The sequence below is a fragment of the Thalassophryne amazonica genome, chromosome 14 (genome assembly GCF_902500255.1).
Source record: "Thalassophryne amazonica chromosome 14, fThaAma1.1, whole genome shotgun sequence".
In the NCBI taxonomy this organism is placed as follows: Eukaryota; Metazoa; Chordata; class Actinopteri; order Batrachoidiformes; family Batrachoididae; genus Thalassophryne; species Thalassophryne amazonica.
The window spans coordinates 27,324,432-27,339,313 of NC_047116.1; the positions used below are offsets into that span (position 1 = coordinate 27,324,432).

The 14,882-nt window shown below is 46.7% G+C and overlaps 1 protein-coding gene across 1 annotated transcript in view; it reads left to right on the top strand.

Annotated features, from left to right (window-relative positions):
* The window catches only part of pde11a (phosphodiesterase 11a), a 123,555-nt gene that overhangs the window by 76,827 nt on the left and 31,846 nt on the right, over positions 1–14,882 (top strand). Inside the window, exon 10 of the mRNA XM_034186517.1 lies at positions 9,106–9,156. Within this exon, the coding sequence (XP_034042408.1) occupies positions 9,106–9,156 (51 nt within the window). The remainder of the gene's footprint in view (positions 1–9,105; positions 9,157–14,882) is intronic.

The following is a 14,882-nucleotide window of genomic DNA, read 5'->3' on the forward strand; positions in this document are numbered from 1 at the left end:
TCTGATCCACCCAGCTTATACACATGTACTCCCAGTACTATATGGAACAGGGGCAGAAACTCTTTACCAGTGAGGACTGGCATTTGTTGGGGATGTGTTCTGGGTCCTACACTGTTTATTGCTTGCATGGGCTGGGTGTTGGTGAGGGTTGTGGAAAACAGCAATTTATCTGCTTTTGTTGGTTAGGAAAGGGTTACTGACCTTAACTTCATGGACAGTGCTGTGATACTTGCAAAATTATAGGATACCCTGATTGCAGCACTTGAGAAGCTAAGTGAGGAGTCTGAGTCTTTGGGGTTGTCCTGGATCAAGACTAAGATCCAGACTTTGAATGACTTCCTGGACCCTGCCATCAGAAGTGTATCTCTAAGTGATGAAAGTGTTGAACATGTAAAGACACTCACTTCCCTCAGCAGTGACATTCTTGTCTCTGGAATCTTCAGACACTGAGATTGAGAAATGCCTGGGAAGAGCTTGAGTGCACGGGATCAATGGACAGAGGTGTTCGGTGATGCTGATATCTTTGCAGGAGAACAAAGGCTTAAGTCTTCAGGGCCCTGGTGCTTCCCAGCTTAGTATATTCTGGTACTTGGACACTAACAAGTGACTTAAGGCAACAACCAAGATGTCTTTGCTGCTAGATCTCTTTGAAGTACCTTTGAGTACTGCTGGAATTACTTTATGTCAAATGAATGGTTATATTAAGAAGACTCAGATGAGGATCACTTGCACTGTTGGGGAGTGTTAGCTTCAACATTTTGGACATGTGGTGTGTTTCTCTATGCATGATCCAGCACACAGGTGCTTCAGTGCTGAGGACCCCAATGGTTGGTGAAGGCCAAGGGGAAGCCCGTGTTTCACCGGGCTGTGGCAGATAAATGGTTCCTTTTGAGTTGTGAGGACAGACCAGTTGTATTCCTGGGAAGTTGCCGTCTAGGATGTAGGGCTGTTCCTTGGTGTGGTGGATGTGGCGATGCATGGCGCCAGCTCGTGCTCCCAGCCTTGACTTGGTATCTGATCCAGTAATTTTGGCTAATACTGGACCAGTCCCAATCTGGAATATCAGATCTGCACACCCCTAATTTATGTTAATTCCAGCCCTTGCATATATATTACATTTTTCCTCTTATATTTCAACTTATGTTAACAGAACCTTTGCTTCGCTGTGATTAGTTACCCTGAAGTGGCAGTTATCTATGACTACTTGACAGTGGAAAACCTCACCATTCTCTTTGGATTCTTTTGTATTTAACACTCTTTTCACCAGCACAAGTTTCATATTTCTAAATTAGAGTGCACAGGGGGAAAAAAGTGCTGATCTCTTTGTAGATCCCACAGAGGTTTTATCGATAATTAATGAGAGGTAGTGAAAAGCGATCACTCTTCTACACTGTAATATGCAGCTTTTACGGCTCATCATTTACACTATATACTTAGATTACAATAGGGAGCATTCGGGTGGATTATAGGAGTTCGCCGCCCTCGATGTGAGAACAGAAGTAAAGAAAGGAGCATTTAACACAAAGAATGAACTGATATTTGGATGCATTGCTCCAGGCGGCACTGAATAAACATGAGTGTTTTTGATCAAATAAGCGGCTGCAAATCTCTGCAAGGTATTTCTCTCAGGAAATGAAGAGGACATGGGAATGGAATGAAGGTTGACGTCTCGCTAAACTGCAGTGGTGGTGATGTGCAGCATTTTCAGCCATATTCTGCAGCAGGGTTTCCACATGGTGCAGCTTTGGAATATTATTGCACGGCAGCGCCTGATGGAAACATTGTAAAATGCTGATTGACAGCTGTGCCCTGCTGTGCAAGTTCAAGCAACCCCATTGTATTGTTGGACGTCTGTCCCCAGCGTGTATGCCATATGACACCTTATCACTGTGTACATAACCTGCCAGGGCATTCAAAAATAGCCAGAGAACCAATCATGCAGGGATGGCATTGTAACCACACAGCAACATTATGATGATTGTAACTGTGTAATGTGTATAGAGGGGGTTTCTCTAAGACTGCAGGTGAAACAGTACTTCACCAGTTTTTCACCCCCCCCACACCCCCCCAAACCTTCACAACAACCATGTTTTTTCTTCTTGAAAGACACAAATGTGTTTGTTATGCTACATACCATTGTACTCAGCACTTGAAATAGTGCAATGAAAGAGCCACTACAGTTGGCATTCCGAGTCGGAAAACCTCGGGTAAGATCCGTGTAGACCAAGTTAGTCATTCTGATGTCACAACATTATGGCAGCGCACACAGTGAGCAGTAAGCGGACGAACCTTTACATCAATTTTTACTTATATATAGTGTTTGATGGCAGGTTTTATATGATAAATTTATGACAGGTGCTGACTTGAGTTGTGGATCTTGGTGTTGCTGCCAGTACAGCGGCAGGCTGCAAATTTGTGACAATCCCTCTTCCAAGATGGTACATAAACATATCGCTCAAAGGGATGCGATATTCCTGTTTTCCCGAGCAGGTGCACTGGGATGCATTTAGATCCGAAGATGGAAATACCGACTTGGAATTATTGACTTCTGACTTGCAGTGGAATGCAGCATTATCCTGCCACAGATATAAAATAATACTAATAAGACTCCATGGAGAAATGAGGCAGAGGAAACGTGACCCGGCCTGGAGGAAGCCTGGGGATTAACATGACCCGTTAGCATGACCACATATGCTAGTACTAGCATTGTTTTACACAGCCTGGGTGTTCACATGTGCCATATCAGTGTTGTTCAACATAAACAATGATATCCCGTAATCTGGTCATTCCCGGAAAACTTTAATCTCTGTGACATTTGATTACTGTTGGGAAGGTGTCGTAGCACGGACCCACAACAGGGGGCGCAAATGAACGGACAATGAGTAAGCCAAAAGGTAACAATTTAATGTTGTGATAATATACAACTAAATGTACAGAAATTTGCACAGTCAATAAACACCAGGTGACGTGTGGGCAGGCTCGAAGATAGAAGACCCCTGACGAGAGAGAAGCCGCGTCCCACACGGCTTCCACCACCACCGTTCTGAAGAACACCGGAGCCGCCAAGTCCCGAGTCCCCAGGTGGCCTCTGTCTTCGGCTGTCGACCCTGGTACTGCTGGCAGAAAGCAGAGATATGATGTATGAGTGTGAGTCCGCACACTCAGTAATTCACAGTCCATACACAGTTAGGAGGGAGCTCCTCCACCTCCAATCACACACTCGTACAGCTCCTGGTTTAACCACTTATCTGGGTTGGGATGTGAGGCGAAGCCATCGCTGTCACAACAAACGCCAATCCCTCAGATAAGGAAACACTCCAGGAAAACGGCTGTAACAGAAGTTCAGGTTAAACACACAAAGTGTCTGTCAGCAGAGAAATTACCTTTTTAATGGTAGTCGATTTCTCGGCGAGGAGGTGGAGTTGCAGTCCGGCTTTTATGATGGTGATGATGAGGAACGAGTGACAGCTGGTGCAGGGGATGAATGACAGCTGTCACTGCTTCTTGGTCTGGCGCCCTCTCGTGCTTGGAGCCCGCACTCCAAGCAGGGCGCCCTCTGGTGGTGGTGGGCCAGCAGTACCTCCTCTTCAGCGGCCCACATAACAGGACCCCCCCCTCAACGGGCGCCTCCTGGCGTCCGACCAGGCTTGTCCGGATGTCTTGCGTAGAAATCGGCCAGGAGGGCCGGGTCCAGGATGAAGCTCCTCTTCACCCAGGAGCGTTCTTCAGGTCCATACCCCTCCCAGTCCACCAGATATTGGAACCCCCGGCCCTTACAACGGACGTCCAGGAGCCTGCGGACTGTCCAGGCAGGCTCCCCGTCAATGAGCCGGGCAGGAGGCGGCGTAGGTCCCGGAGTACAGAGGGGCGAGGTGTGGTGTGGCTTGAGACGGGAAACGTGAAAAACAGGGTGAATCCGCAGTGAAGCCGGGAGTTGAAGCTTCACTGCGGCCGGGTTGATGATCTTGAGGATTTTGAAGGGTCCTATGAATCTGTCCTTCAACTTCGGGGAGTCGACACACAAAGGGATGTCCTTGGTCGAGAGCCACACCTCCTGCCCGGGCTGGTATGTGGGGGCCGGGGAACGCCGGCGGTCCGCATGGGCCTTGGCCCTCGTCCGGGCCTTTAACAGGGCAGAGCGGGCGGCCCGCCACACCCGGCGGCACCTCCTGAGGTGGGCCTGGACCGAGGGCACACCGACCTCTCCCTCCACCAGCGGGAACAATGGGGGCTGGTACCCCAAACATGCCTCAAAAGGGGAGAGGCCGGTAGCAGACGAAACTTGGCTGTTATGGGCATACTCGATCCAGGCCAGATGGTGACTCCAGGCCGCCGGATGCGCGGAGGTGACGCATCGAAGGGCCTGCTCCAGCTCCTGGTCGGCCCGCTCTGCCTGGCCGTTTGTCTGGGGGTGGTACCCGGACGAGAGACTCACGGTGGCCCCCAGCTCCTTACAGAAACTCTTCCACACCTGCGAAGAGAACTGGGGACCACGATCTGAAACGATGTCCGATGGTATCCCATGCAGCTGCATGACGTGGTGGACCAGGAGGTCTGCCGTCTCCTGGGCCGTCGGGAGCTTCGGGAGGGCCACGAAGTGGGCCGCCTTGGAGAACCGGTCCACTATCGTGAGAATCACGGTGTTGCCCTGGGACGGCGGGAGGCCCGTGATGAAGTCCAGGCCGATGTGAGACCAGGGGCGATGAGGCACCGGCAGGGGTTGGAGGAGTCCCGTAGTCCTCCGATGGTCTGCCTTGCCCCTGGCGCAGATGGTACAGGCCTGGACGTAGTCCCGGACGTCGGTTTCCAGGGACGCCCACCAGAAACGCTGCTGGACTACTGCCACGGTCCTACGCACTCCGGGATGACAGGAGAGCTTGGACCCGTGACAGAAGTCCAATACGGCAGCTCTTGCCTCTGGTGGGACGTACAGTCTGTTCTTGGGGCCAGTCCCCGGGTCCGGGCTCCTTGTCAGGGCCTCCCGGACGGTCTTCTCCACATCCCAGGTGAGGGTGGCCACGACAGTGGACTCGGGGATGATGGTCTCGGTGGGGTTCGACAGCCCCGCTTTGGCTTCTTCTTCGTGCACCCGGGACAATGCATCTGATTTTTGGTTCTTGGTCTCGGGGCGGTACGTGATCTGGAAGTCAAAGCGCCCGAAGAACAGAGACCAGCGGGCTTGCCTGGGGTTCAGCCGCTTGGCGGTCCGGATGTACTCCAGGTTCCGATGGTCCGTGAAAACCGTGAAGGGCAACGATGCCCCCTCCAGCAGGTGTCTCCACTCTTCAAGAGCCTCCTTCACCGCGAGGAGCTCCCGATTGCCGACGTCATAGTTCCGTTCAGCTGGGGTCAACCTGCGGGAAAAAAAGGCACAAGGATGGAGAACTTTATCAGCCTCCACGCTCTGGGACAGCACGGCTCCTATCCCTGAGTCAGAGGCGTCCACTTCTACTATGTACTGGCGATCGGGATCAGGCTGCACCAGAACTGGTGCAGTCGAGAACCGGCGTTTCAACTCCTGGAACGCGGCATCGCACTGATCCGACCAGGCGAAGGGGACCTTGGTGGAGGTCAGGGCAGTCAGGGGGCTAACTACCTGACTGTAACCTTTAATGAACCTCCTGTAGAAATTTGCAAAGCTGAGGAATTGCTGTAGTTTCCTGCGGCTTGTTGGTTGGGGCCAATCTCTCACCGCCGCAACCTTAGCCAGATCAGGGGCAACGGAGTTGGAGGAGATGATGAACCCCAGGAAGGACAAAGAAGTGCGGTGGAACTCGCACTTCTCGCCCTTCACAAACAGCCGGTTCTCCAACAACCACTGTAGGACCTGACGTACATGCTGAACATGGGTCTCAGGGTCCGGGGAAAAGATGAGTATATCGTCCAGATATACGAAGACGAACCGATGCAGGAAGTCCCGCAAGACGTCATTTACCAAAGCTTGGAACGTCGTGGGGGCGTTAGTGAGGCCGAACGGCATGACCAGGTACTCAAAGTGACCTAACGGGGTGTTGAATGCCGTCTTCCATTCGTCTCCCTTCCGGATCCGAACCAGGTGGTACGCGTTTCTAAGATCCAATTTCGTGAAAATTTGGGCTCCATGCAGGGGCGTGAACACTGAATCCAACAGAGGTAACGGGTATCGGTTGCGAACCGTGATCTCGTTCAGCCCTCTGTAATCAATGCATGGACGGAGTCCGCCGTCTTTTTTACCCACAAAAAAGAAACCAGCACCCATCGGGGAGGTGGAGTTCCAGATCAGCCCGGCAGCTAAGGAGTCCCGGATGTAGGTCTCCATTGATTCGCGTTCCGGACGTGAGAGGTTGTAAAACCTACTGGACGGGTACTCAGCGCCCGGGACCAAATCGATGGCACAATCGTATGGTCGGTGCGGGGGAAGAGTGAGCGCCAGATCTTTGCTGAAAACGTCAGCAAGATCATGGTACTCCTTTGGCACCGCCGATAGATTGGGGGGACTTTGACCTCCTCATTAGCCGTAGTGCCGGGAGGAACCGAGGATCCTAAACACTCCTGGTGGCAGGTTTCGCTCCACTGCATCACAACCCCGGACGGCCAATCTATCCGGGGATTGTGCTTCACCATCCATGGAAAGCCCAAAATCACTCGGGAGGTAGATGGTGTTACATGGAACATGATCTCCTCCCTGTGATTCCCAGACACAACCAAAGTCACTGGTTGTGTCTGATGTGTGATTAATGGAAGCAGGGTGCCATCTAGTGCTCGCACCTGCAATGGTGCCGGCAGAGCCACCAGGGGGAGCCCTACTGCCTTTGCCCATCTGCTATCCAGCAGATTCCCTTCCGACCCCGTGTCTACCAGTGCTGGGGCGTGAAGGGTTAAATCCCCACAAAGGATTGTTACTGGGATTTGTGCAGATTTGCAGGGTTTCCCCGCGTGCGTGTTATGGCCCACCCTTAGCCCAGTTTCTAAGGACGGGCGTTGTAGTTTGACCGTTTGGGGCAGTCCTTCTGCCGGTGCTCACAAGAGCCGCAGATAAAACACTCCCCGCGGGCCAGCCTCCTTTGTCTAATGTTTGTTTTCACTTTGGCCCTGCTCGTGTCCATAGCCTCCTCAGCAGGGGGAGCTGTAGCCACACGGAGCTCTCTGGCAGTGAAGCGTGGGGACGACGTCACCTTTTCGGAACCGGAAGGGGGAGGGACGGCTCGTGCCCGGTCACGCCCCCCGGCCTGCTCCCGACGATGCTCGTTTAAATGGTTGTCTAAGCGTATAACTAAATCGACAAGCCCGTCAAAATCCCGTGGTTCCTCCTTAGCCAGTAGGTGCTCCTTAAGGACCGGGGACAGTCCATTTACAAAGGCGGCGCGGAGCGCAACGTTATTCCAGCCGGACCTCGCTGCCGCGATGCGGAAGCCGACTGCATACTCGGCTGCGCTACAGCGCCCCTGTCTCATAGACAGCAGCACGTTCGAAGCGGTCTCGCCTCTGTTGGGATGGTCAAACACTTGTTTGAACTCCCGTACAAACCCAGTATAAGACGTTAGGAGCCGGTGAATTCTGCTCCCAAAGCGCCGTAGCCCAGGCGCGTGCCTCTCCTCGAAGCAGATTTATAACATAAGCCACCCGGCTGGCGTCTGACGCGTACATGACAGGGCGCTGTGAAAAGACGAGCGAACACTGCATGAGGAAGTCTGCGCACGTCTCAACACAGCCCCCGTATGGTTCCGGAGGGCTTATGTATGCTTCAGGGGACGGTGGGGGGGTTCGTTGAACGACCAGTGGAACGTCTGATACAGGCCCAGGACCAACCAGAGGAGTGGCTGCAGCAGCGCCCTGATCGTGCGCTTCCACCCTGGCGGTGAGAGCCTCCACCCTCCGATTAAGGAGGACATTCTGCTCGGTCACTAAATCTAACCGAGCCGTGAAGGTGGTTAAGATCTGCTGCAGCTCACTCAACACGCCTCCCGCTGACGCCTGCGCTCCTGGCTCTTCCATTGGCCGTTCAAGCTCGGGTTGACGCCCCTCGGAATCCATGACGATGGCCGAGAAATCCTGTTGGGAAGGTGTCGTAGCACGGACCCACAACAGGGGGCGCAAATGAACGGACAATGAGTAAGCCAAAAGGTAACAATTTAATGTTGTGATAATACACAACTAAATGTACAGAAATTTGCACAGTCAATAAACACCAGGTGACGTGTGGGCAGACTCGAAGATAGAAGACCCCTGACGAGAGAGAAGCCACGTCCCACATGGCTTCCACCACCAACGGTCTGAAGAACACTGGAGCCGCCAAGTCCCGAGTCCCCAGGTGGCCTCTGTCTTCGGCTGTCGACCCTGGTACTGCTGGCAGAAAGCAGAGATATGATGTATGAGTGTGAGTCCGCACACTCAGTAATTCACAGTCCATACACAGTTAGGAGGGAGCTCCTCCACCTCCAATCACACACTAGTACAGCTCCTGGTTTAACCACTTATCTGGGTTGGGATGTGAGGCGAAGCTGTCGCTGTCACACCAAACGCCAATCCCTCAGATAAGGAAACACTCCAGGAAAACGGCTGTAACAGAAGTTCAGGTTAAACACACAAAGTGTCTGTCAGCAGAGAAATGACCTTTTTAATGGTAGTCGATTTCTCGGCGAGGAGGTGGAGTTGCAGTCCGGCCTTTATGATGGTGATGATGATGAACGAGTGACAGCTGGTGCAGGGGATGAATGACAGCTGTCACTTCTTCTGGGTCTGGCGCCCTCTCGTGCTTGGAGCCCGCACTCCAAGCAGGGCGCCCTCTGGTGGTGGTGGGCCAGCAGTACCTCCTCTTCAGCGGCCCACATAACAATTACATTCAAGGAAAAACAACAAAACAGCCAAATGGGCAAAACATGAGGTGTCTTTGAGAAGAAGAGTCTCCCAATCAGGATTTTTCCACCTCTGTAGAAGAAAACACTACACTTCAACTCTCTGATTGGTGGTCCAGTTAAATCATCGCTGATGTTATGACAAGTTCAGAATCGCCTTTATTGTCACTGTAATTTGCATTACAACGAGATCTGAGTGCAACTCCAAGTTCCGATTACTGTAGAGAGATGAACGGCGTGAACAATAATATTATATATTATTATTTTGCAGGTTCTGTCTTACCACGCCACTTGCTCCAAGATGGAAGTTGACAAATTCAAGGTAATAGATATTCACCATTATAATAAAAACAAATGTTTCAGCAAATTTTTGACTTACCTCAGTATTCACAGTTTGACTGATGATTTACTTTTTTACTTTGGAGTTCAACACAGATTTTAAGGTCACAAGTCACGCTGGAAACCAATTGTTTTTTGATCCTTTCAGTTAAAGTTAAGATGTTCTTACACCTGCCTGAGTTTGGCACTGTTTGCTACAGCTATAACTCGGTGCACCTCAGGTGATTTCACAAAGCGCCTGAACAGCCCAGCACAACTCAGTTTAACTCCAGGTTAACCTTGTATAAAATCTACCCTCAGCTCTTGATACCTCTGAGTAATTCTTTCTGTGCTTGGCGTGAAAACTGGACAGTGAGTTGCACTGAATCGTAACAAGCAGCTGAGCTGAGCAAGAGGTAGTAAAGGCCGGCAACCTTTCCCAAATTGCACTGATATGCACCAAACTACTCTATTTTTCCAGAGTAGAAGTTGCACTTGTCAAAAAATGCCTCTTGAAGAAAGAAAGAAAGAAAGAAAATAACATGTAAGTTGCACTGGAGTATAAGTCACACCTTTTTCTGTATTATGAGCTCTTTAATTTGGATTTCTTTTTTGTGCATTGTTGTACTGTACTTTTTATCATTGGTATTTATTCTTTAATTATTGGAGTTTATTTTGTTTAGTACTTTGATTCTGGGGAAAGTCCTATATTAATAGTTATTATGAAAACTAATATAAATAACAAACTTGTGATTTTTCGGAATATAAGACACACCAGAGTATAAGTCACAGGGCCTCCCAAACTTCTAAAAAAGAAAACAAAAACTGGAACTTATACTCTAGAAAATATGGTGCATGCTGAAAAATTTCAAGAGCGGAAAACTCTGCAATGAGCTCGCCCTTTCAGACAGCTGTTCTATTCAGTTTGTCAAGTGGAGTAAATCAGATTTAGCCACTCTTGAATCTAATGATGCTGTTCCACAGAGCGTCGTTCCTTCCCGTTTAATCCAGAATATCAAATCAGGGGACATTTTGAAGGATCATAGTATATTTTTTTTTTTTTTGTGAACAAGGTTTATTTATGATTTTTTTTGCAACACAATAACAGAACACCAGAAATTGCAACCCCACCTACAGTAACATTGAGGAAATCACTTCCCCATATGAAAGTAAAAACAAAAATAAAAACACAGTTAAAAAAAGGAGATAAAGAAAAAATATAATAAACACTCGAAGCACTCGGAGAGCGCAAACCTCCGCCAAGGCCATAGGGTCACTGATGTCACATGGAATACCCTTTGGCAAAGAGACTTATTCCACGTCGTTTCATGCATCTACCATCATGTTTCAGATTCAGTGGTTAAACCCATAGATCGTCAGCAAATGTATTTATAAAGAGAAACTGCATGAACTACACAAGTTTTGTTTCTAATAAGTTTATTCAATGAGAACAAACAAATGCTTAAATTATTGCTGTGCCGTAACTTAATTTTTGTTCAGCCTTTGTGACCCGTCTTCATGAAGTTAGATGCAAAAATGTTGAAATTGGCCCTATCCTGCAATGATAAAGAATCCTTTAAAAAATTACTGGATCCCGATCGTGTTCCGGAGCATTACCAAAATTTAATGACTTCTAAGTTAAGCCAAGATACACCCCTGGTAAAAATTTCATTGAAATCCATTGAGGATTTTTTGAGTAATCCTGCTAACAAACCAACCAACAAACAAACGGACGCGAATGAAAACATAACCTCCTTGGCGGAAGTAAAAATGCAATACAACAAATTATTAGGGACCCAAGGTAATATACTCCATTATCTAGGACACAAACATAAAAGTACACAAGGAAGTACAAAAAAGAGAGGAGCAGCAATTGATGAACCAAAGGGGCATCTCTTTGTTACCAACATGAATACTATGGTCATTCATTCACAAAATGGTCTGAGCTTAAGCTGTCAATATGATTTAAGAAGGGCTGCCATATCAGTAAAAACTTATCGGCTGTCTCTCTGACAGTATACCTTATCTTCTCCAGTTTAATAAAATACAGCATATAAAAGTTGGAGGCTTACAGTCTTTCCACCTCATCAAAATTTGTCTTCTGGCTACAAGTGTGGCAAAAACCAGATAACTTTGTGTGTAGTTTTTCAAAATTAGGTTTTGTGTCAGCACACCGAATACAGATGGGAAGGCGGATAATTCTAGGTCTCTACCTGTAATTTTAGAAAGAGTACCAAATATAAGCAGCCAAAAATTGGATAACCTAGGGCATTCCCAAAGCATGTGAATTAAAGTGGCATCAAATTGTTTGCAACAATCACATATAGGGTTTATGTTGGGTAAAAATTGGGACAATTTAACTTCGGTCCAGTGCATTTTGTGGAAGATTTTAAATTGCATGATAGCATGTTTCATACATGTCGAAGATGTACGTATATATTCTCCCAGTCATTTTTTACCAAAGGGTTTCTGGAATACCCATGCCAAGGTCCTCCTCCCACTTGCTTTTGAGGGAATTTAGAGTGGTCAAAGTTTCTCCCATTAATAGGGAATAAATGTCACCTATCTTTCCCTTTCTGGATGATCTGAGATTATTTGATCCAGGAGTGTGCTTTGGGGTTCAAAAGGGAACTGTGTAAAGTTAAAAGACAGGAAGCTGTGGATCTGGAAGTATCTAAAGAAGTGAGGGATCTTAGGACAACCTGTTCAAATGAGGGGAACAAGCCATTTAGAAACATGTCTTTAAATGAACAGACCCCATGTTTAGACCAAGCACCAAACAAAGCATCTGTTAAGGGTGGTATGAAAGCATGATTTTTTTTTTCTCAATAAGAGCAAGTAATGAGAGTTGACAAATTTCGAAGTGTTGTCTGAACTGTTTCCATATCTTTAAAGAGTGAACAACAACCAGGTTTGAAGAATAAATTAGAGGCTCTGGATATGGTAGAGAAGAACACAACAAAGCAGGTCATGAAGTGTTGTTACAAGACTTTTTCTCTAGAATTAGCCAGTCAGGTGCAGCTGCTGTTTCATCATTAACCATCCATGAGACATCATTTTAATATTTGCTGACCAGTAGTAGTACTGGAAATTTGGTAAGCTGAGTCCTCCATGCTGTCTTGTTCTCTGTAATATTAGTATTAATTCTACCTGGCAGAGATAAAGGTAGCACATCCCAACGTTCAAGATCTTCCTTAAGAGAGGACAAAAATGGTGGACAGTTTGCCACAAAAGGGTCTTTAAATTTATGTGTGACCCAAATGGCAAGATATTTTATTCTGTCCTCACACACTTTAAATGGCAATGCACACACAGACAAAGAGTCTATTGCCTCCTGATTTATGGGCATCAATTCACTTTTTGTGTGTTTATTTTATAGCCAGAAATCTTACCAAACTCTCTTAGCACATTTAGGACCACAGGAAGAGATGCAGAAATGTCAGATAGATAGAGCAACATAAAGTGAGACTTTGTGTTCTAACTCTGCCCTTACTAACCAGTTATGTCTTTTTTGCTACGTAGAGCTATTGCTAATGGTTCATTTGAAATTGCAAAGAGGGGAAAGTGGGCACCCCTGCTTTGTCCCTTGTGTCATAGTATTTTCTTGATCCATCTTTGTCAATCTTGAACAAACTTGGTGTACATAGTAGTTACGGCCATCATCACCACCAAATTTGAAATTGGAATCAAATTTTAAAATCGTTCAAAAATTTCATCTCAGTTCTGGCTGAGTGCAGATCTCCTTACTTTTGTTTTCTGGCGGGTTGCCAGGTCTGCACTTTATAAGCCAGTCTATTAGGAGGCAAGTCCATTTAATCCCGTTTTTGCACTTTTTTGGATTGTGAGTGATTGTAGAAGAACGGCGCCCTGTGGAATAGGAGTGTAACCACCATTTCTGGAAGGGTGCTGCATGCTTGCAGTGTTGGAACACGTCTTGAAACCTGATGTCAGATGCCAAGAAACTTTGCAAGTTATTTTATTTTAAATGGTTTAAAGTTAGGAACAGGATTAACATTAGGGTTTCATTCTTGTGAAATATAACAAAAGTTTGGAAATTTGAACTGTACTTTCGCTTCTAGACCACAGCACTGCACACTTCCAGGAGTCTTGCGCGCTAGCATATTGTAATTGTGATAGATTTAGGGCAGAATCAGCATCAAACGTGGCTGTGTGAAAACACTGACTTTAAAATACACAAAGCTATAGCAAAAAAACATTAAAACATTCTGTTGCACAGTGTTTCCTCTCTTAACAGGAAACCGTGTTTAGCTAACGGGCTAATTTCAGCTCTGAGTAACTCCACTCTAATGTAGTCTTTTCCGCAGTGTCGGGGAAGAGGAATGATGCAGCGTCATTTCTTAGCCTCCAGTTGCCTGGAATATTGAATCAGGTTTTCGGGCGTACACAAAGTCATTTCTCAGCATGTGTGTGTGTGTGTGTGTGTGTGTGTGGGGAGCACTTGTTCTCATGGTGTAGATAATAATATTTTATTGTTTGTCTGCTGCTGTAGATCTATTCTTAATAAGTAATATTCAGCACAAGAAGGATATATATATATTAAAGAACATAATATTAAAGCTGGTTTTGTTTTGTCCCACTTTTTCTAATTAAATCACCATCTCTCATTAACTTTAATTGGAAAGAAAAAAATCCATGGCATCACATAAGAATTACTGGCGGTCCAACTTGATTTTCCATTTTTTCTGAATAGTAGCGCACATACATAATACAGACAGAGAATTCCCTGATGATAATAAACTCATTGTGGTAGGTGAAATGAATTACTCCAATCACTAGACAATCATTACCACTGCATTATTAATAAAAGCAAGTCATTTAAGCATCTACATATTTTATTTGGCATGGCATTTCTGAAATATAGATATGACCTATTTTCATGCGCTTTTTCTCATGTAGGATTTCCCCTGTGGCTGTTTCCACCAAGCACAAACCCGTGTGATCTTTCAGCCTCCTCGTGCAGCGCCGCCTCCTGCCTTTCCTCTCTCTTTTGTAACTGCTCCGTGCATGGAGGCGTGTGGAGAACATTTGACTGGGCTTCCACCAAATTATAAATGGCAGCGTCAGACAAACCCAGTTGACATTTGTAACCGTGCGAATTAAGAGAGAAAAATGCTGGCTGACCTCAGAGACACACATTTGGGAAATATCAGGCTTTGGAGGCTGAAATAGTAACACTCATTCATTTGGAGAGCTTTGACCTACTGGAATGAGGCATGGGATGGACTGCATGAATGTTTTATGTGCTCAAGACAGCAGGTAAACGATAGAGGAAATCCCCCCCACCACCTTACTTTTACTCCTATATTTTTATGCAGTGTGACTTTTCATATTTATTACATCATTTCATAATACATTCTGTGAAATAATGAATTGCAATTATGAGATGAAATATTGTACAATGCCTAAATAGATCCTTGTCATTCGATTGGTAGTTTGTATGTCACGTAATAGCAATCATTTGTCCCATTTGCCGTTGTGTTCCATGCAAATTTGCTTTCATATGTTTTGTACCATTGCACAGCACCACCACCACGCACACTCACACTAGCAGCCACGGCGCTTAGCTTAAAAACAAACATGGCGTGGTTTATTTTATTGATGTGCTCATTCTTGTAACACAAAAAAAGACTGCCATAAGCTGCCTGGAGGCATTAGCAGTATTCGCTGAGGCAACGCTTCCTGAAGTATAAGCACTGTCAGATTAAAAGC